This window comes from Mercenaria mercenaria, chromosome 6 (genome assembly GCF_021730395.1).
Source record: "Mercenaria mercenaria strain notata chromosome 6, MADL_Memer_1, whole genome shotgun sequence".
In the NCBI taxonomy this organism is placed as follows: domain Eukaryota; kingdom Metazoa; phylum Mollusca; class Bivalvia; order Venerida; family Veneridae; genus Mercenaria; species Mercenaria mercenaria.
This window is the reverse complement of record NC_069366.1, coordinates 42,301,050-42,321,947: the sequence shown is the minus strand read 5'-3', so window position 1 is coordinate 42,321,947 and position 20,898 is coordinate 42,301,050. Positions and strand designations below refer to the sequence as shown.

Here is a 20,898-nt window from a genome sequence, read left to right as displayed (position 1 = left end):
CTTATATAGGAAAAAAAGTTTAAAAATCTTCTTGTCTGAAACCACAACACTTAGACCTTTGATATTTGGTTTGTAGCATTGTCTTATGGTCCTCAACCAAAAATGTTCAAATTGTACCCCTTGGGTGAAAAGAGGCCCAGCCCTGGGGGTCCCAAGTTTTATATAGACTTATATAAGAAAAAGCTTTAAAAATCTTCTTGTCTGAAACCATACGACCCAGACTTTTGATATTTGATATGATGCATTGTCTAGTAGTCCTCTACCAAAATTGTTCAAATTATGCCCCTGGGGTTACTTAGTTATTATGTGAGTTATATAGGAAAAATACTTAAAAAATCATCTGATCCTATTTCCAAGACTGTTTAATTACTATTACCTTATGACCCCAAGTAATATGATGTCACTTGACTGTGACCTTGACCTACTGACCTACTTTCTTGTTTTTAACCAGGAAAACCTGAGTTATTAGATTGGGGTATGTCGTTGGTCGGGGGGGGCGGGCGGCGGCGTCAAACTGGTGTTTCCGGTCAATAACTTTTGTTTTGGTAAAGATATTTGAATAAAACTTGGTATGTATGTAGCTTATATCAAGACAAAGGCTGGGATTGATTTTGGGGTTTCTGGGGTCAAGGTCAAGGTCACTGTTACTTAAAATAGAAAAAGGGTTTCCGGTCAATAACTTAACTTAGGAATGAGCTATCATGATGAAACTTGGTGTATAGAAAACTTATATAAAGTTGTAGCTTGGGATTGATTTTGGGGTTTCTGGGATCAAGGTCAAGGTCATTGTTACTAAAAATAGGGTTAGGGTTAGGGTTTAGGGTTAGGGTTAGGGTTGTGCTTTAAAGTGGTGCTTTCAGTATACAATATATAATGTGATTCAGTATACTTTTTTATTCTTATGAAAAGTGTTGAAAACCTGGTTTCGTGGCATTGCCGCATTTCTTGTTTAAGATACAGCCTTGAAATTTTGATGACATACACAGTTTTGCACACAGATCGTAAAACTGAATTTCATTGACCATGAATGTGACCTACTGACTTTCTTAATATTTTATCATCAGTTTGACATTTGAAACATATAGCTCATATTACTCAGGTGAGCGATCCAGGGTCATCATGACCCTCTTGTTTTGTTTCTAGCTGGACTATTTGAAATGAAATAGTAGAGTTTTTGTAATAACCCTTTCCTTCATGTCCGTGTCACCAAAGTTTTGCATGTAAGCAGGTTTCTCAGAAACTACATGGTCAAATGTTTTCAAACTTCATACATGCCTTTAGCATCATGAAATGACCTCCCAGGACAAGTAACATAACTGTGGTTTTTATTTTGTCAAAATTATGCCCCTTTTTAACATTGCATTTTTGTGACAATTTTACATGTAAACATGTTTCTCAGGAATTATTTGACCAAGTTATTTTCTCACACATCTTTTGGGTCATCACATGGCATTTTGGAAGAGTTATGTCCCATTTTCAACTAAGAATATTTTGCTTTTGTGAGTAAGTTAGTATTATGTGGAAGGGCTTCAGATAGTCGAGCATGCTGTAATTAGACAATTCTAGTATTTTTAAATCACCTGAGCACAAACTTCTCAAGGTGAGGAATTGTGACAGGTCATTGTCCGTTGTCTGTCGGCGTCCGTTGTATGTTGTCCGTCGTCTGTCAACATTTACCTTGTGAACACTCTAGAGGCCACAGTTGTGACCCAATCTTTATGAAACTTGGTCAGAATGTTTGCCTTGATGATCTCTAGGTTAAGTTTGAAACTGGGTCATGTGGGTTAAAAAACTAGGTCAGTAGGTAAGATCAAAGGGAAATCTTGTTAACACTCTAGAGACCACAATTTAAGTTGAAACTCATGAGAATTGGTCAGAAGGTTTGTCTTATTGACTAAGGTCAAGTTCAAGTCTAGGTAATATGGGGTTAAAAATAGGTCACCCTGTCAAATCAAAGGAAAAACATGTGAACACTCTAGAGGCCACAGTTGTGACTCAATCCTTATAAAACTTGGTCAGAACGTTTGCCTTGACGATCTCTAGGTCAGTTTGGAAACTGGGTCATGTGGGGTCAAAAATTAGGTCGGTAGGCCAGATCAAAGGAAAGTCTTGTTAACACTCTAGAGACCACAATTTAAGTTCGAAACTCATGAGAATTGGTCAGAATATTTGTCTTGATGACCTCTAGGTCAAGTTTGAATCTGGGTCATGTGGGGTCAAAAACTAGGTCACAGGTCAAGGCAAAGGAAAGCTTGTGAACACTCTCAAGGCCATAGTTGTGACTCAATTTTTACAAAACTTGGTCAGAATGTTTATCTTGATGATCTTTAGGTCCAGTTTGAAACAGGGTCATGTGGGGTCATAAGCTAGGTCGCTAGGCGAGATAAAAAGAAAATCTTGTTAACACTTAAAGAGTCCACAGTTTAAGTTTGAAACTCATGAGAAGTGGTCAGAATATTTGTCTTGATGACCTCTAGGTCAGATTTGAATCTGGGTCATGTTGGGTCAAAAAGTAGGTCATCCAGTAAAATTAAAGGAAAAGCTAGATAACACTCTAAGAGGCCACATTTATGACCGTATCTTCATGAAATTTAGTCAAAATATTTATCTTGATGATCTTTAGCCCAGTTTCGAACCTGGGTCATCTGGGCTCAAAAACTCGGTCACCTGTTAAAATAAAAGAAAAACCTTGTGTATGCAATAGGGGCTGCATTTTTCATTTGAAGTGCATGAAACTTTGTCAGAATGTTTTTCTGCATGAAATCTCGGAAGAATTTTTATCTGGGTCATGTGGGGTTAAAAAAAACTAGGTCACCAGGTCAAATCAAAGAATAAGCTTGTTTACACTCTAGGGGCCACCTTCATAAAACTTGGTCAAAATGTTTTTTATCATAAAGTCTTGGATGATTTCGAATCTGGATTCTTCCCGAAACTTTGTCAGACTGTTTGTTTTTATGGAATCTTGGACAAGCACGAATCTGGGTCATGTGGGGTCAAAAACTAGGTCACTAGGTCAAATCAAAGAAAATACTTGTTTACACTCAAGAGGCCACATTTTTGGTCCAATCTTAATGAAAATTGGTCAGAATATTTGTCTCCATGAAATCACTAGGTCGAACATGTTTACACTGTTATGGTATGTTTCTCAGGTGAGCGACCTAGGGCCATCTTGGCCCTCTTGTTTATTTATTTGTTTATTATTTTAAGCTCACTTGACAAGGTGAGCTTTTGTGATCGCCCTTCGTCCGTCCACAATTTCTTGTGAACACCATAGAGACCACATTTTGCAATCGTTTTTAATCAAACTTGCACACAACTTGTATTGGCATAATATCTCAATTTCTTTCGAAAACTGGCCGCTGAAAAGGTTTCATTTATGCTTTGATTTGATACAAACTTGCACAGAATGTTTATCTTGATGATCTCTAGGCTAAGTTCGCAACTGGGTCATATGGGGCCAGAAACTAGGTCACAAGGTCAAATCAAAGGAAAAGCTTGTTAACACCCTATAGGCCACATTTATGACCCTATCTTCATGAAACTTAGTCAGAATAATTATTTTGATGATTCCTATGCCAAATTCAGAACTGGGTCATATAGGGTCAAAAACTAGGTCACCTGGTTAAATCAAAGGAAAAGCTTGTTAACACTCTTGAGGCCACATTTATGTTCCTGTCTTCATGAATCTTGGTTAGAATGTTTATCTTGATGATTCCTAGGCCAAGTTCGAAACTGGGTCATGTGGGGTCAAAAACTAGGTCACCTGCTCATATCAAAGGAAAAGCTTGTAAACACTCTTGAGGCCATATTTATGACCATATCTTCATGAAACTTGGTCAGAATGTTTATCTTGATGATTCCTAGGCCAAGTTTGAAACTAGGTCATTTGGGGTCAGAAACTAGGTCACCCGCTCAAATCAAAGTAAAAGCTTGTTATCACTCTAGAGACCATGTTTATGACCCTATCTTCAAGAAACTTGATCAGAATGTTTATCTTGATTATTCCAATGCTAAGTTTAACAGGTGAGCGAATTAGGGTCATCATGATCCTCTTGTTTTTTGTTGTTGTTTTCTTTTTAGATAAAAATGGAGGAATTATTTTGACAACCTTACTACTGAATAAACATTAGGAATTGTTGTGGCCACTTTACCTCTGATAAACATGTAGGAGCTGTTGTGGCCACTTTACCTGGGAATAAACATGTAGAGATGTAGGGGCCTCTGGTGTCTTCCTCCACCATCAAAGCTGGAAACTCACCATATGAACTATAATTGTGTCGGTGCAATTTTAAACCCAACAGAAAAATAAACATGTAGGAACTGTTGTGACCACTTTACATCTGAATAAAGATGTAGGAACTGTTGTGACCACTTTACATCTGAATAAACATGTAGGAGCTGTTGTGACCACTTCACCTCAGAATAAACTTGTAGGAACTGTTGTGATCACTTTACCTCTGTATAAACATGTAAGGACTGTTACCTCTGAATAAACATGTAGAAACTGTTGTGACCACATTAACTCTGAATAAACATGTAGGAACATTTGTGACCACTTTACCTCTGAATAAACATGTAGGAGCTGTTATGACCACTTCACCTGTGAGTAAACATGTAGGAACTGTTGTGACCACTTTACCTCTGTATAAACATGTAAGAACTGATACCTCTGAATAAACATGTAGGAACTGTTGTGACCACATTACCTCTGAATAAACATGTAGGAACTGTTGTGACCACTTTACCTCTGAATAAACATGTAGGAGCTGTTGTGACCACTTTACCTCTGAATAAACATGTAGGAACTGTTGTGACCACTTTACTTCTGAATAAACATGTAGGAACTGTTGTGACCACTTTATCTCTGAATAAACATGTAGGAACCTTTGTGACCACTTTACCTTTGAATAAACATGTAGGAGCTGTTGTGACCACTTCACCTCTGAATAAACATGTAGGAGCTGTTGTGACCACATTACCTCTGAATAAACATGTAGGAGCTGTTGTGACGATATTACCTCTGAATAATCATGCAGGAACATTTGTGACCACTTTACCTCTGAATAAACATGTAGGAGCTGTTGTGACCACTTTACCTCTGAAGAGCCGTTGTGACCACTTTACCTCTGAATAAACATGTAGGAACTGTTGTGACCACATTACCTCTGAATAAACATGTAGGAACTGTTGTGACCACATTACCTCTGAATAAACATGTAGGAACTGTTGTGACCACTTTACCTTAGAATAAACATGTAGGAGCTGTTGTGACCACTTTACCTCTGAAGAGCCGATGTGACCACTTTACCTCTGAATAAACATGTAGGAACTGTTTTGACCACATTACCTCTGAATAAACATGTAGGAACTGTTGTGACCACTTTACCTCTGAATAAACATGTAGGAACTGTTGTGACCACTTCACCTCTGAATAGAGATGTAGGAACATTTGTGACCACTTCACCTATGAATAAACATGTAGGAGCTGTTTTGACCACTTTACCTCTGAATAAACATATAGGGACTGTTGTAACCACTTTACCTCTGAATAAACATGTAGGAGCTGTTGTGACCACTTTACCTCTGAATAAACATGTAGGAACATTTGTGATCACTTAACCTCTGAATAAACATGTAGGAGCTGTTGTGACCACTTCACCTCTGAATAGAGATGTAGGAACTGTTGTGACCACTTCACCTCTGAATAAACATGTAGGAACTGTTGTGACCACTTTACCTCTGAATAAACATGTAGGAACATTTGTGACCACTTAACCTCTGAATAAACATGTAGGAGCTGTTGTGACCACTTTATCTCTGAATAAACATATAAGAAAATGTGTGGCCACTTTACCTCTGAATAAACATGTAGGAACTGTTAGGACCACTTTACCTTGGAATAAACATGTAGGAGCTGTTGTGACCACTTTACCTCTGAAGAGCTGTTGTGACCACTTTACCTCTGAATAAACATGTAGGAACATATGTGACCACTTCACCTCTGAATAAACATGTAGGAACTGTTGTGACCACTTTACCTCTGAATAAACATGTTTGAGCTGTTATGACCACTTCACCTCTAAATAAACATGTAGGAACTGTTGTGACCACTTTACCTCTGAATAAACATGTAAGAACTGTTACCTCTGAATAGAGATGTAGGAACTGTTGTGACCACTTCTCCCTTGAATAGAGATGTAGGAACTGTTTTGACCACTTCACCTCTGAATAGAGATGTAGGAACTGTTGTGACGACTTCACCTCTGAATAAACATGTAGGAACTGTTGTGACCATTTTATCTATTGTGTGTTATATTTGAAATTTGTTTGTTGTACATAATACTCCTTTCACAAAAGTGACAGTATTAAAAATGTCATTAAGATAGTTGTAATTTTATAAGGGCAAGTGACTAATCTAATCAGGATCAGTCCCTCTACAGTAACATGCGATATATACCGAATGAGATATACTATTGAATAAAAAAAATGTGGTCTTCTGGCACATCCACATGACTTGTCCGAACCGCAAGTCGTCTTGCACATCAGTACAAATATGTGCAGTATTGTTCTTTATTCCAAAATCTACCTTTAAATTGATACAAACGCATATTTCTGGGCAAGCTAATAGAGTGTAACGATTCCTGATTGAGGCACTGCCTTATTTCATATTAATAATAATCACAGTATAGCGTGCAATCATTATTGGTAAGCGATTTAATTTTAAAGCGTCTCTACCAACGCAAAGTTTGTTATCATTTTTCAGGATGTAATTCAAAACATTTTTTTTGCTTAATTTTGGTAAAGTTACGACTTAAAGAGCACTCGCCTGATCGGTCTAGTATACAGCAAGATCCACTTGTCCTATCCAGACTTTAACTCACCAGTGCAAGCCTACGAGTGGAATTTTACACCCCTGAAAATGTTTGACTCAGGATTATGAAACATTTCAGGAATATTTTTCAGCATGTGAAGTTGTGCAGCTGAGGTACTGTTAGATATACCACTCAGCCAGATCAGAGTTGTGGCCCTTTACTTAGTCAGAAATATGCAGGAAAGGACATAAAAGTTAGTCGCAGAAAAGCCTGGAAAAGACTTCTTCTCATGAACTGCTTGATGGATGGTCACCAAACTTGGTCTGTGGCATCCTTATAAGGTCCTTTCACAATTTTATTCATATAGTACCACCGGACAGATTTAAGGGGCTGCCAGACCTTTAAATAGAAAAAATAAGGTCCTGTCTCAGATGTATGCTAATGGTTCCACTTGATTGATTTTAGGGGCCACCAGATCTGAAAATAAAATAAAAAGGCTAAAGGAATTCTTCACATGAACCACTTGATTATTATTATTATTATTATACCAGATTTATATAGCGCCCTTTTCATGATCAATTTCACGTTAAAGGCGCTTTACATAGTTCAAATGCAGCCACACAGGGCGCATAATTCATCCTCTACTAGTACAGACACAGAGCGATCTGACCAGAGGGACAGAGTGAGATTGATCATCATTAAATTTGATCTGTAGTATTCTTGTAAGATCCTCTGTCAGTTCAAATGGTTCTGCTTGACAGATTTTAGGGACCACTAGTCTAAGAGCTAAAAGTAGAAAAAAACCTTTAGATTACTTTTTTAGCTCACCTGAGCTTTTGTGATCACCCTTTGTCCGTCGTCCGTTGTCCATCCGTCCGTCCACAATTTCTTGTGAACAAGATAGAGACCACATTTTGCAAGCAATTTTGATCAAACTTGTACAAAACTTATATTGGCATGATATCTCAGTTCCTTTCAAAAAACTGGCCAGATCCCATCATGGGTTCTAGAGTTATTGCCCCTTAAAGGGCCAGAATTTGCTATTTTTGTGCGTCAACAATTTCTTGTCTGCACGATAGTGGTTTCATTTATAATTTTATTTTAACCAAACTTGCACACAACTTGTATCACCATAAGATCTTGGTTCCTTTCTTGAACTGGCCAGATTCCATTATGGGCTCCAGAGTTATGGCCCCTGAAAGGGCCAGAATTAGCTATTTTGACCTTGTCTGCACAATAGCAGCTTCATTTATGATTTTATTTTAACCAAACTTGCACACAACTTGTATCACTATAAGATCTTGGTTTCTTCCTTGAACTGGTGAGATTCCATTATGGGTTCCAGAGTGATAGCCCTTGAAAGGGCCAAAATTAGCTATTTAGACCTTGTCTGCACAATAGCAGCTTCATTTATAATTTGAATTTAATCAAACTTGCACAAAACTTGTGTCACCATAAGGTCTCGGTTCCTTTCTTGAACCGGCCAGATCCCATAAGGAGTTCCAGAGTTATGGCCCCTGAAAGGGCCAAAATTAGCTATTTTGACCTTGTCTGCACAATAGCAGCTTCATTAATCATTTGATTTTAACCAAACTTGCACACAACTTGTATCACCACAAGATCTTGCTTCCTTTTTTCAACTAGCCAGATTCCTTTATGGGTTCCAGAGTTATGGCCCCTTAAAGGTCCAAAATTGGCTATTTTGGCTTTTGCAGCCATATACAGACTTCATTTATGGTTTTATTTGATACAAACTTCCAAAGTATCTTCAACAACAATAAATCTTGGATTCCATGACAAATCAAATCCAATCGTAGGTTCCAGAGTTATTTTATATCTGATTACCTCCCCTGATTGTAATCAAAATGGATTTATATCAGTAAGTACTTATAGGACTTACTTGAAATTTCATTATTGTTATTAGTTGGACTGAGACAATCAGGGTAGATAACTATGGACTGATTTTATGTCAAATTACCTCCCTTTATTTTTCCCCCCGTCAAAGGCGAAGGGGATATTAGAAATGCTCTCAGTCCGTGCTTGCGTCCGTCCGTGTGTCCACAACAATCTTTGTCCGGAGCATAACTCCAAAAGTACTGGAGGGATTTTCTTCAAACTTCATAAACTGATAGAACACATTAGGAGGAAGTGCAGTGTGCAAGAACAATAACTCTACCTTGCCTAGTTTTTGAGTTATTCCCCTTTATCATATTTTCTTAAAAAATTTTGTCCGGAGCATGTCTTCTTCGTGCATGGAGGGATTTTGATATATCTTGGCACAAATGTTCACCACCACGATCCGGAGTGTCTTGCGCAAGAACCAGGTCCCTAGGTCTAAGGTCAAGGTCACACTTAGAGGTCAAAGGATACAAGAATGAAAACCTTGTCCGGAGCATTTCTTCTTCATGCATAGAGGGATTTTGATATAACTTGGCACAAATGTTCACCACCACGAGATGGAGTATTATGCGCAAGATCCAGGTCCCTAGGTCTAAGGTCAAGGTCACACTTAGAGGCCAAAGGTCAGATACAAGAATGACTTTGTCCGAAGCATTTCTTCTTCATGCATGGAGGGATTTTGATGTAACTTGGCACAATTATACACCATCATGAGACGAAGTGTCATGCGCAGTTCCCTTTTTTAGAATTACTTCCATTTGTTGTTACTTTAAATAGCTTTTATTGTAACCTTTTCATTACTAGTCGTAGGGAAAAGCCGAGACCACTTTTCTGTAGTACAACATGCATGCTACAACCAATTTTGAGTTGTATTTTGACCAGTCTCTACCTGGTAAAGATTTTTGTGTGGACTTAATCGAGACCACTTTTCTGTAGTACAACATGCATGCTACATCCAATTTTGAGGTGTATTTTGACCAATCTCTACTTGGTAAAGATTTTTGTGTGGACTTACATTTTTTTTTTTAAGATTAACTTCCCTTAGTTGTTACTGTAAATAACTTATATTGTAACATTTTTATAATTGACCGTAGGGAACAAACAAGACCACTTTTCTGTGGTACAACATAGATGTTACTTTCCAATTTTAGGTGTATTTTAAGGTAACTACCTGGTAAGGAGTTTTTTTGTGGACTTAGAAAAACAAAAGACTTACAATGATTACTAAACAACCACAAAATTAAAATTCCATTTGCAAATATAGCTGCTAGAGTAAAGAAATTTGCTGTGACGGACATATATTGTGACATTCTGGCACTCTTGTTCCCTGTTAGCTTTCCATTCCTTCTTTTTACAGTAGCCATATAGAAAAACACCATAGCTATACTGTTCATGAAAATTAATAAAATTTAGCAGTAAACCACCTCACCACTGACTTATTCTTTCTTCTACATCTTTAAACCCCTGATGCCGACCACAACTAAACGGTTCTTCAAAGCTTTCCCCAAAATTAATACTTTCAGACACTAACTTGCCAGGAACTTTAGCCTTCAATTATAATATGCCCGGCGGGGGGATTAGCCATGTGTAACATGGCTCTTGTTTCTCCATAACTAATGAAGATACTGATCTGAAATTTCATTTATGTCAACAGATTTATTTGGCAGATCCTTCTTTTGTTCACTTACAATATTTATTTTTTTTAATTACTTCCCTTTTACGTTACTATAAATAGCTTATTTTTAGTAACTTTTTTATTATTGGCCGTAGGGAAAAACCGAGACCACTTACCTGTGGTACAACATGGATGGTACCTCCAATTTTTAGGTGTATTTTAACATATCTATACCTTGTAAGAATTTTTTTTCTTTTTGGTTAAATTTCTTCCCTTTGTTGTTCCTGTCCTTTGGAGTTAGATATTTTTTCTGCGGACCTTCTTGTCCTCAAGTGCAATGATAACAGGTGAGCGATATAGGGCCATCATGGCCCTCTTGTCTTACAAACTGCTTGATGGATTGTCAGCAAACTTGGTCTGTAGTATCCTTGTAAGGTCCGATCTCAGATTTGTTCAAAGGGTTCTGCTTGACTGAATTTAGCGGCTGCCAGAGCACAAAAACAGAAAAGCCTTGAAAAGACTTCTTCTCATGAACCGCTTTATGGATTGTCACCAAACTTTGTCAATAGCATGCTCATAAGGTCTTCTCCTATATTTTAAGCATCCATGTGCGGAGTATTTTTCAGCAACCACTGTCTAGAATTCAGCAAATATTATTTATAAGAAGCTTCAATCTCTAGAGCAGATGCACATTTTATCTTCATGTTCTGTTCAACAACGTTTCAATGAATTGTTTATTCAACATCAGTAAACTATAGTGCCATTCTTGTCCTAAGTATTCCTTAGCAACCCTTGGCTGATATTCAGTGAAACTTCACAGGAAGCTTCACTTCTAATAGGAGATGCACATATCTTGTGTACTCTCTTTTCTCGGTAACTACTTGCCGGAGTTCTTAGAAACGTTTTCAAAGCTTCAATTCTAAAACAGGGTATATGCCTAGTTGGCGAATACCATTTTTGTTCTTAAAAATGCAGTGATAATACTTTAGGGAGCATCCATTGGTTTTACCAATATTTTTCTATTGTTTGACTTTCCAGTATGAGAGGTAATTCAGTGTAAATTTTTTACTATAATAATTTCTTTGAATGCTTCTCAATATATCTTATTTACAGTATAACAGAACTGTTATTATGCTTCAATATTGCAGTAAGGAATGATTATCTCTTTTCAGATTGATGAACTTTCTGGTTACTAGTCATTACACAGCTGTATTTGAAATACTGTCTCCACATCATCAACATGTTGTCAATCTTTCTCATCTTAAAAGGTATTGTTTTTTAGCTCACCTGAGCAATGCTCAGGTGAGTTTTTCTGATCGCTCGATGTCCGGCGTCTGTCGTCCGTCGTCTGTCGTCTGTCGTCTGTCGTCTGTCGTCCGTCGTCTGTCAACATTTAGCTTGTGTATGCGATAGAGGCTGTATTTTTCAATTAATCTTCATGAATATTGGTCAGAATGATAACCTTGATGAAATCTAGGCCGAGTTCGAAAATGGGTCATCTCGGCTCAAAAACTAGGTCACTAGGTCAAATCAAAGAAAAACCTTGTGTATGCGATAGAGGCTGTATTTTTCATTTAATCTTCATGAATATTGGTCAGAATGATAACTTTGATGAAATCTAGGCCGAGTTCGAAAATGGGTCATCGTGGGTGAAAAACTAGGTCACTAGGTCAAATCAAAGAAAAACCTTGTGTATGCGATAGAGGCGGTATTTTTCAATTAATCTTCATGAATATTGGTCAGAATGATAACCTTGATGAAATCTAGGCCGAGTTCGAAAATGGGTCATCTCGGGTTAAAAACTAGGTCACTAGGTCAAATCAAAGAAAAACCTTGTGTATGCGATAGAGGCTGTATTTTTCAATTCTTCTTCATGAATATTGGCCAGAATGATAACCTTGATGAAATCTAGGCCGAGTTCGAAAATGGGTCATCTCGGGTCAAAAACTAGGTCACTAGGTCAAATCAAAGAAAAACCTTGTGTATGCGATAGAGGCGGTATTTTTCAATTGATCTTCATGAATTTTGGTCAGAATGATTACCTTGATGAAATCTAGGCCGAGTTCGAAAATGGGTCATCTGGGGTCAAAAACTAGGTCACTAGGTCATATCACGTAAAAACCTTGTGTATGCGATAGAGGCTGTATTTTTCAATTGATCTTCATGAATTTTGGTCAGAATGATTACCTTGATGAAATTTAGACCAAGTTCGAAAATGGGTCATCTCGGGTCAAAAACTAGGTCACTAGGTCAAATCAAAGAAAAACCTTGTGTATGCAGTAGAGGCTGTATTTTTCATCTGATCTTCATGAAATTTAGCCAGAATGATTACCTTGATAAAATCTAGGCCGAGTTCGAAAATGGGTCATCTGGGTTCAAAAACTAGGTCACTAGGTCAAATCGAAGAAAAACATTGTGTATGCAGTAGAGGATGTATTTTTCAATTGATCTTCATGAATGAAATTTGGTCAGAGTGATTGCCTTGATGAAATCTAGGTCGATTTTGAATATGGGTTATCTGAGGTCAAAAACTAGGTCACTAGGTCAAATTAAAGAAAAATCTTGTGTATGCGATAGAGACTGTTTTTTTCAATTGATTTTTATGAAATTTGGTCAGGTTGATTGCCTTAATGAAATCTAGGTCGAATTTGAATACGGGTCATCTGAGGTCAAAAACTAGGTCATTTGGTCAAATCAAAGAAAAAACTTCTGTATGTGATAGAGGCTGTATTTTTCAGTTGATCTTCATGAATTTTGGTCAGAATGATTGCCTTGATAAAATCTAGGTCGAGTTTGAACATGGGTCATCTAGGGTCAAAAACTAAGTCATATCTAAGAAAATGCTTGTTTTATCGCAAGAGACCAATTTTTTGGTCCAGTCTTAATGAAAATTGGTCAGAATATTTGTTTCCATGAAATCACTAGGTCAAACATGTTTTACACTGTTATGGAGTGTTTCTTAGGTGAGCGACCTAGGGCCATCTTGGCCCTCTTGTTATCAATTTAATTGCATTATTACAATAATTATCAGGTTTTATTGTTCCTTTCCAGGTAGGATGATATAATTTTGACATGTCCAACAATAAAGGTTTCGGAGTCACTAATAATATAAATTATTTCCTTAAAATAATTTCATTTATTTCTTGAGAAATAAGTTTGTTAGTTGCTAAGGAATCGGGATTAATCGGCCTTTATCATTCAGTTGAAGTGGTTCTTGTTTTATCAATACAGTACTGATGTGCATGTTCAGCGAGCCGAGAACACAGCCAGTTGTTCAATATAAAAGCAAAAAGCCCGTGCAGATTTCTCACATTGCATCTGAAAGGGCGAATAGACCGTTATTATAAACTGACTGACAGATTTCTCACTGTTCTTCTACACGTCGTTCGGTAAAGATAAACTTGAAGTACATGTAATCTTAAAATTGAGATGCCGCATGAACGTGTTAGACCTAAACGGCAAGGCTGGGAAAGGAAGTACGAAGGTCACAGGCAAGAGCTTTTCGTCAGTAAGATGAACAAAATCGTAAACAACAGGAATATCACCATAGGACGAGGGGAGAGAAACAAAAGGCCGGCTGGGAAGAGGTGCGAAATCAGATACCTCCACATGACCTTGGGAGCACGAGGGATCAGTAATGGTGCAAACGTTATTGAAAAGGAAGAAACAGACAGTTGCAAGATGATGCTGGTGGGTGTAATAATAATATTATTGATTTATAAGTATTTTACATGGTTCGGGTATTTCACAAGACTATGTCATTGTTAGAGGTAAAAATTCAAGGAGAGTGTGGCGATGTAAGTGTATAGGTCATTTATAGTAGCTCGTCTGTATGGCCAGCAGGTCTAATATTGAACAAAAGGTTACAGTCTGTGGCAAGATGCGCAAATCAAATCATACCTTCAGTAAGCCTTACCAGTGTCTTATTGGCGGCACATCTGCATTTCTCCCTTGAGCAGATTTTCAGAGATGAATATATCAATCTGGCGTTATTGGTCAAAGGGGGCATTTTAGTTATCAAAACGTTTTTAGTAAGAAAGACATTTTAAATTGTCTACCGACAGTCAGATTATAAACACCCAGGCAAGATTAATTCTATATGCAGTGGTCTAAAGCGTTCATTATTTATGCGTCGATATATCTAAGTTCAGAAAATGCTTTGTTACATGTACAAGTTTTAGCATGGCGTGTGCACGGTGGGCAGTTTCGGTTGCGTCGGACAATATCGCCCGCATCCTGGTCCTAAAACATAATAGACTTGTGGCGGCGATGTATGCAGGTTACGACGCGGCGGAAACGGTTCGGGCGAGTACACGTCACTGCACGTGCAATTACTTCGTTAATATTCAAATTTCTCATATGTAGCACATACTTCGCTCCACATTCGGGAGTGTCCTGTAGTCAGTATAACCTTTCAGTAAAGTATCAAAACTCAAATCCCGGGATAATTTGCAAGTAGAGCATTTCAGAGACCTTTTACGGGTCAAGATTTGGGTCGCGCCCGGAGATCAAATGAAATTTCGTCCCAAGAGCTCCAATACTTAAATCAATCTAAGCTCTTTAAAAAAAAAAAATAAAAAAATATCGATATAGTTAACTTAGCAAATTCGCCGGTCAAAGTAGGCTATATCGACCCAGAATAACAGCTGTCAAATTTCTAAAATAAGTCAAGATCTAGGTCAAGTGACTTGACATAAAAAAAAAAAAAAAAACAAAAAAAAACGCAAACGCATACCGTTTAGTACGTTTAATAGTCTTCTCTGCTAACACAGACACTGGACTGACACAGAACGTTTTATTTTGATACAGCACTTCCTTTTGGGGAATCGATAACATTGCGAAATTTACTAGGATTTAAAGATGCGCCACAAAATACCTGTATTCTTTTGTATTTCCATGACGGTAATTTTACATGATTTGCATGAAAAGATTGAAATATACAAGTATTTAGTAACAAGTTGACGGTGACATAGATTAGGCCAAGGCAAGGTGTTTAATGTCTTAACACTTTATTTAATTAATGTAACAATATGTACAGAAATTAGTGTATTAAGTTAAACTTGATTTCGAACACATTTGGTTTCTTCAGTGTAAAGTAGTCATTCTATGCTATGTTCTTAAAACTATGATGATAAGAGATTGATTGAATAAGTTTGCAGATGAAGCTATAAACTCATTTATTTTAGGAAAGGCCTTAATTATCCATCATAGCTGTATATTACCTGTAATTTAAGAATGATTTTCATGAAGTTTTCTTGGTTAAAAAAAAAAAAAAAAAAAAAAAAAAAGAAGGTTACTAGGTCAGGTCGTGGTGGCCATTTAAGAATTCTGTGTTGAAATCATACATGAATCCGGGCAAACAACAGAACTATCTAGACGATTTTATTGGTGGTGGTTTTACGACACAAACTCGTTATACGGGCGGCTTTAAATGTATTTAAGAATTTGATAGCAGCTGGCAGACGAAAAAACGTAGGCACTAATGATTTTGGGGTTCAGAGCTTGATTTGTAGGCCTAAAGATGGTGGTCCGAATTCTGACCACTACACTTCAGAAAGTAAATTAAAAAAATATAGGAAGTCTGTTTATTTAAAAGCCAAAAAAAAAAACAGAAAAAAACCCCATCGATTGTTTCACAGAATAATTTTTTCTTTAGGACTACATATGTGTGTAGACTGTTTCGTCTCTGCTTCATCTGACTCATTCTGTTGGCTTAGCAAGCCTATTACAACATAAGGGTTGAGATTTGTTTAAATTTAACAATGTTACTAAGATTCTTGCGATATTACAATCTGTATACCCGTTTTTTAGGACTATTTTTGGATTCCCAAACAGGGCGAACAGTTGTTTTTTTTTGTTTTTTTTTTTCGGTAAATGTTTAGGGTGAATGTTTTGAATAAAGGTCATTGGTGTCACGCAAAGTTGCCGGACACGTGTCATAAATACGGCATAACTTCCGATAGAATTGTTCTAGAACTATTATATCATTCCCCATTTATCTAGGGTACCGGCCTGTCGAATGAAGAAATCAAATTCAGTGGCGATATATGTCTGGTGCCTTCATTTAAATATTTTATTCAAAACCAATCACGTGCCTGGTCGTTTTAATGGCATTTGAGATGCCCTGCTTCGCCTTCGGATTGAAAAATTTAAGACATTCTTTATTTAGAACAAAGACGTATAAAGTACACATTTTATTTTTATAGTTTTTTTGTTTAGAACTGGTCGGAAATCTCTACCGATTCTCTGATAATGTGTAGCACTGCTTTTAAAAGCATTTGAAATATTCCGTCAATTATAACCGGTAAAAGTATAGCCTGTACTTAGTGAATACGTCACTTTATTCATGACGTATGGTTTAGTGTAAGAGTTCTCAACACACTTTATCATAGTTTAACGTTGCCGATTTATCATTTGCATTATTTTCACTAGTATATGAGTGTGTTTTTTCGTTGTTATTAATAAGTAATCTATTACAGGGTTGTCATACAGAATCAAATCCACTTTTGCGGCGGTAGATATATACCTATTTTATTACAGATTTATTATAACTACAAATAAAGTTTGTTTACAGTTGTTTTCACATCGGCCTACTTTGGCAGGCCGCTTATTCAGATTAAGTGTATTGGTGGCTTCAAGCGTCGGCCGGGTCCGGTATTTAGGGAACAGGCTGACCTGACTTTTACGGACAGTATTTGGTTATACGTTTAATAAATTCTAAGACAAATCAGAAAGAGCATCTTATTTTGTTGAAAATACAAAAGAAACCAGTCTAGTTTGCCATAGTTCAACTAATTTAACACGATTCTAGGAAATATTAAGATCCTTTTTTTCTTATGGGCAATATCCCCACCCGAGTCAAACATTCGAAAGACCTTTTGAAATAGTTTAAGCAATTTCCAAAAAAAAAAAAAAAAAAAAAAATGTTCATTGCTACCGACGCTTTACATGCTAGAGGTTTAAATTATGCAAATTATTTCACGATTTGGACATGAACTCAACTTAAACTTGTATGTGTCAAAAGTTGATTGATTTAGGTAAGAATATTAAGTAATATCTAAAATTACGAATTTACTGGTGATTTGAAACTATGTATGTACTTTACACGATTGACGTTTACCGTGTTTTCACGCAAAATGTGCAAGAGATAAAACAAACTTTTCATGACTATCCCCTTCAAAGTTTTAACGTCACAAATAGCCGAACATCGAATTACTTTGTTAAGGCCTATTTTGCCCAAGAATTTTACGGTTAAACCAAATCACATTATATTTTGTTATGCCACAGCAACCTTTTTCCGGTAAAATGGGGTTCTAGATTTATGCTATTGGAGATAAGTGCATCAATACACTAAGTTTGTCCTGTACGTACTGTTCCGTCAGTTTCCGTTCAGGCAGGGTTACAGACTAATCAAAATTGTCCCTTAATTAAGGCTTCTATTAGGTTTGGCAGACGGATGAACTGCCCATTCGTGTTAGAAATATTACAGTATTTTTCGGTAGCACCGCGTGATATTTTCGACTCGAGTGATCGGCTGGCCGTGTGGATTGAATGTTTACCTATATTTTATGCATACGCTATAATTTCTTTCGCGCGGATTCATTGCATTTTGCTTGAGATTTGTCTCGGCTACAGAGATGCTTAATAGAAACTTGTAAATGTCGAATTTTTCTTTGTGTTGATTTTTGGGGGATAAATTTTTGCAAAATTTATTGTGGCGGAAAAAATCAATAAATCGAGAGGAGACGGGACGCCTGGTGCTTATTAAACAGCTTTCTAGCACTGAGTGTTTGGCGGTAGCCCTTGACTTGCTTCGTGGCATCGTTTTGGTGCGGAGCCGTGGTTAGCTGAGGTCTACTGTCATACATTCGGGTGTGGTCCGTGTGCTGGGTGCCGTCTGCGGTTTTTAGGGGTCATCGCATCGCGTGTTGTCTCATGCTTGCGCCTGGTCTCCTCTCGCTTGAAGATAGAGCGGCCAAAAACATGCCAACTTAACTTTTCAATGTTTTCTCAGATCTGTTGATGCATTTACCTTAGCAGATGTAGAATATATTAATTTAGAAATCAAGAACTTCAAGTCATTTGTTCGTCATAATGTGTTATATGATCTTAAAATATTTAACAGTATAACAATGAGGAAAATAAAAGACATAGAATGGTACATGTTCTTATTTTATTTCGAGTAATATGAAATAATATAAATTATTTCCTTAAAATAATTTCATTTATTTCTTGAGAAATAAGTTTGTTAGTTGCTAAGGAATCGGGATTAATCGGCCTTTATCATTCAGTTGAAGTGGTTCTTGTTTTATCAATACAGTACTGATGTGCATGTTCAGCGAGCCGAGAACACAGCCAGTTGTTCAATATAAAAGCAAAAAGCCCGTGCAGATTTCTCACATTGCATCTGAAAGGGCGAATAGACCGTTATTATAAACTGACTGACAGATTTCTCACTGTTCTTCTACACGTCGTTCGGTAAAGATAAACTTACCCTCCCGCCACACCCCTATAGTTGCTAATGTAGTAATTTTTATGGTTACCTTAGTTTTTGGTTAAAGACCTGACATTCAGGAGAAATTTGTATCAGATTTGCTGCTTTTTGTATTATACTTTCAGGGTACAGATTTCTTATATGGCATTTACTGAAGCTGTCAGTGAGCTGGTAGTGCAACACTGTGAAGTCTCCGATATCCCAATTATAATCATACTCAAAGAAGTTACGAATGAATGTTCTGTTATAGAAGCCAAGTCGAAGGAACTTCAAAGTACCGTAGATACTTCCTGGAAATGAACTTTTGGATCGTTCCCGATTTATGGAATTCAGGTGTATTGTGTTCATAAATAACAGCATTCGTTGGAATGTTTTAACTGGAACTGTGTGCTTTTTTAGGATATCGGAAATTGAATTAATGTTTAAGATATTCTCTTTAAAAAGAATATATAGGAAAAGAAATTACATGAACTTGTGTATTACATTAGCTTAGTTATTTTCATTTATATCTTAGCTTATTTATATATGATAAGGCTCACTGACAGTTATTTCTGTTAAGTAACTTTTATGAATCTGTAATTACAGTGTATACCTTAAATGTTAGGATTGTCGCTCAAATAATGCTGAATAGGGGATCAGGCGAGATACCGAGTTAATTAGATTGCTAAACAATAACCGGTTGGGTGTTTTTTCATTGTTTTGTGGCGATTTATACGGTAGACGCTGAACTAGAGATATATCTATGCGTTTGGTGTGGTGAATTTTATTCGGAACAGTTCAGTGTAATTAGCGTTGTCGTCTTTCAGTTATGGACATGGTCCGCTCAGCTTTGTGAAACTATGTATGCCTTTATCGGGGCCTATCACAAAGACATTGTTGTCTTAAACAGTACACCAAAGGTTGTTCATTGCAAAAGATGCACTTTGCTATTTAAGGTTGTTTGACCTGAAGTTGCTTCGGGTCACTAGGATTTCGTCCTTATAGTACTGGCGAATCCTAGATTGCATTGCGTTGCGTTGCTTGCTTGTAAAGTGGTTGAAGTGTACCACTATAGGCTCTGGTGATGCCTAGGTTGCTTTGCCTTTTGCGTAGTGAAGCTTCTGTAGTGAATAACTACAGTATTAGTGAAGCATATGTTGTGTTGCGTTTTTGCTAAGTGAAAACACTTCGTCTGTGGTGCATCACTGGCGATGCCTAGATTGTTTTGCGAAAAGAAGTGTCTGTAATGCATCACTATGGTACTGGTGAGCTCAGGTTGCATTCCGTTGTCCGTAGTGCTTCACTGTAGTGTTGGTGATGCCTATGTTGCGTTGTTTCTTGCGATATGAAGTGTCTGTAATGCATCACAATGGTACTGGTGCATTCCGTTGTCTGTCCGTTGTCTGTAATGCTTCACTATAAAGTTGGTATGTTGCGTTGCGTCTTGCAAGGTGAAGTGTCTGGAGTGCATCAGTTGGTGTTTTGTGTGGTAGGCCCAGTAAGTCCGTTTTTTAGTTTTACTGGCTGAAGCATTGGGCTGTCTCATAAATATTTAACGCGTGCCGTTTTCGTGGACAATAATGCCAATATTGTCGTTCTTGTTTTTAGCACAGACATATATTAAACAGCTTTCTAGCACTGAGTGTTTGGCGGTAGCCCTTGACTTGCTTCGTGGCATCGTTTTGGTGCGGAGCCGTGGTTAGCTGAGGTCTACTGTCATACATTCGGGTGTGGTCCGTGTGCTGGGTGCCGTCTGCGGTTTTTAGGGGTCATCGCATCGCGTGTTGTCTCATGCTTGCGCCTGGTCTCCTCTCGCTTGAAGATAGAGCGGCCAAAAACATGCCAACTTAACTTTTCAATGTTTTCTCAGATCTGTTGATGCATTTACCTTAGCAGATGTAGAATATATTAATTTAGAAATCAAGAACTTCAAGTCATTTGTTCGTCATAATGTGTTATATGATCTTAAAATATTTAACAGTATAACAATGAGGAAAATAAAAGACATAGAATGGTACATGTTCTTATTTTATTTCGAGTAATATGAAATAAAACAGTATCCAAGTCCTTTTTCTGTTGATATAAACAAGAGAAAATAC

The 20,898-nt window shown here is 37.2% G+C and overlaps 1 protein-coding gene and 1 long non-coding RNA gene across 4 annotated transcripts in view; one reads left to right on the top strand and one right to left on the bottom strand.

The window, feature by feature from the left end:
• Positions 1-20,898, top strand: part of LOC123549145 (uncharacterized) — a 114,691-nt gene that overhangs the window by 30,414 nt on the left and 63,379 nt on the right. For all 3 annotated transcript variants that reach the window (XR_006686010.2, XM_053546629.1, XM_045336990.2), the window contains one exon: positions 11,499-11,594. Coding sequence is in view for 2 of the 3 variants with exons in the window: in XM_053546629.1 (XP_053402604.1) it covers positions 11,499-11,594 (96 nt within the window). In the remaining variant the exon portion in view is untranslated. The remainder of the gene's footprint in view (positions 1-11,498; positions 11,595-20,898) is intronic.
• LOC128557949 (uncharacterized) overlaps positions 1-20,898 on the bottom strand; it is a 58,223-nt gene that overhangs the window by 15,419 nt on the left and 21,906 nt on the right. The window lies entirely within an intron of this gene.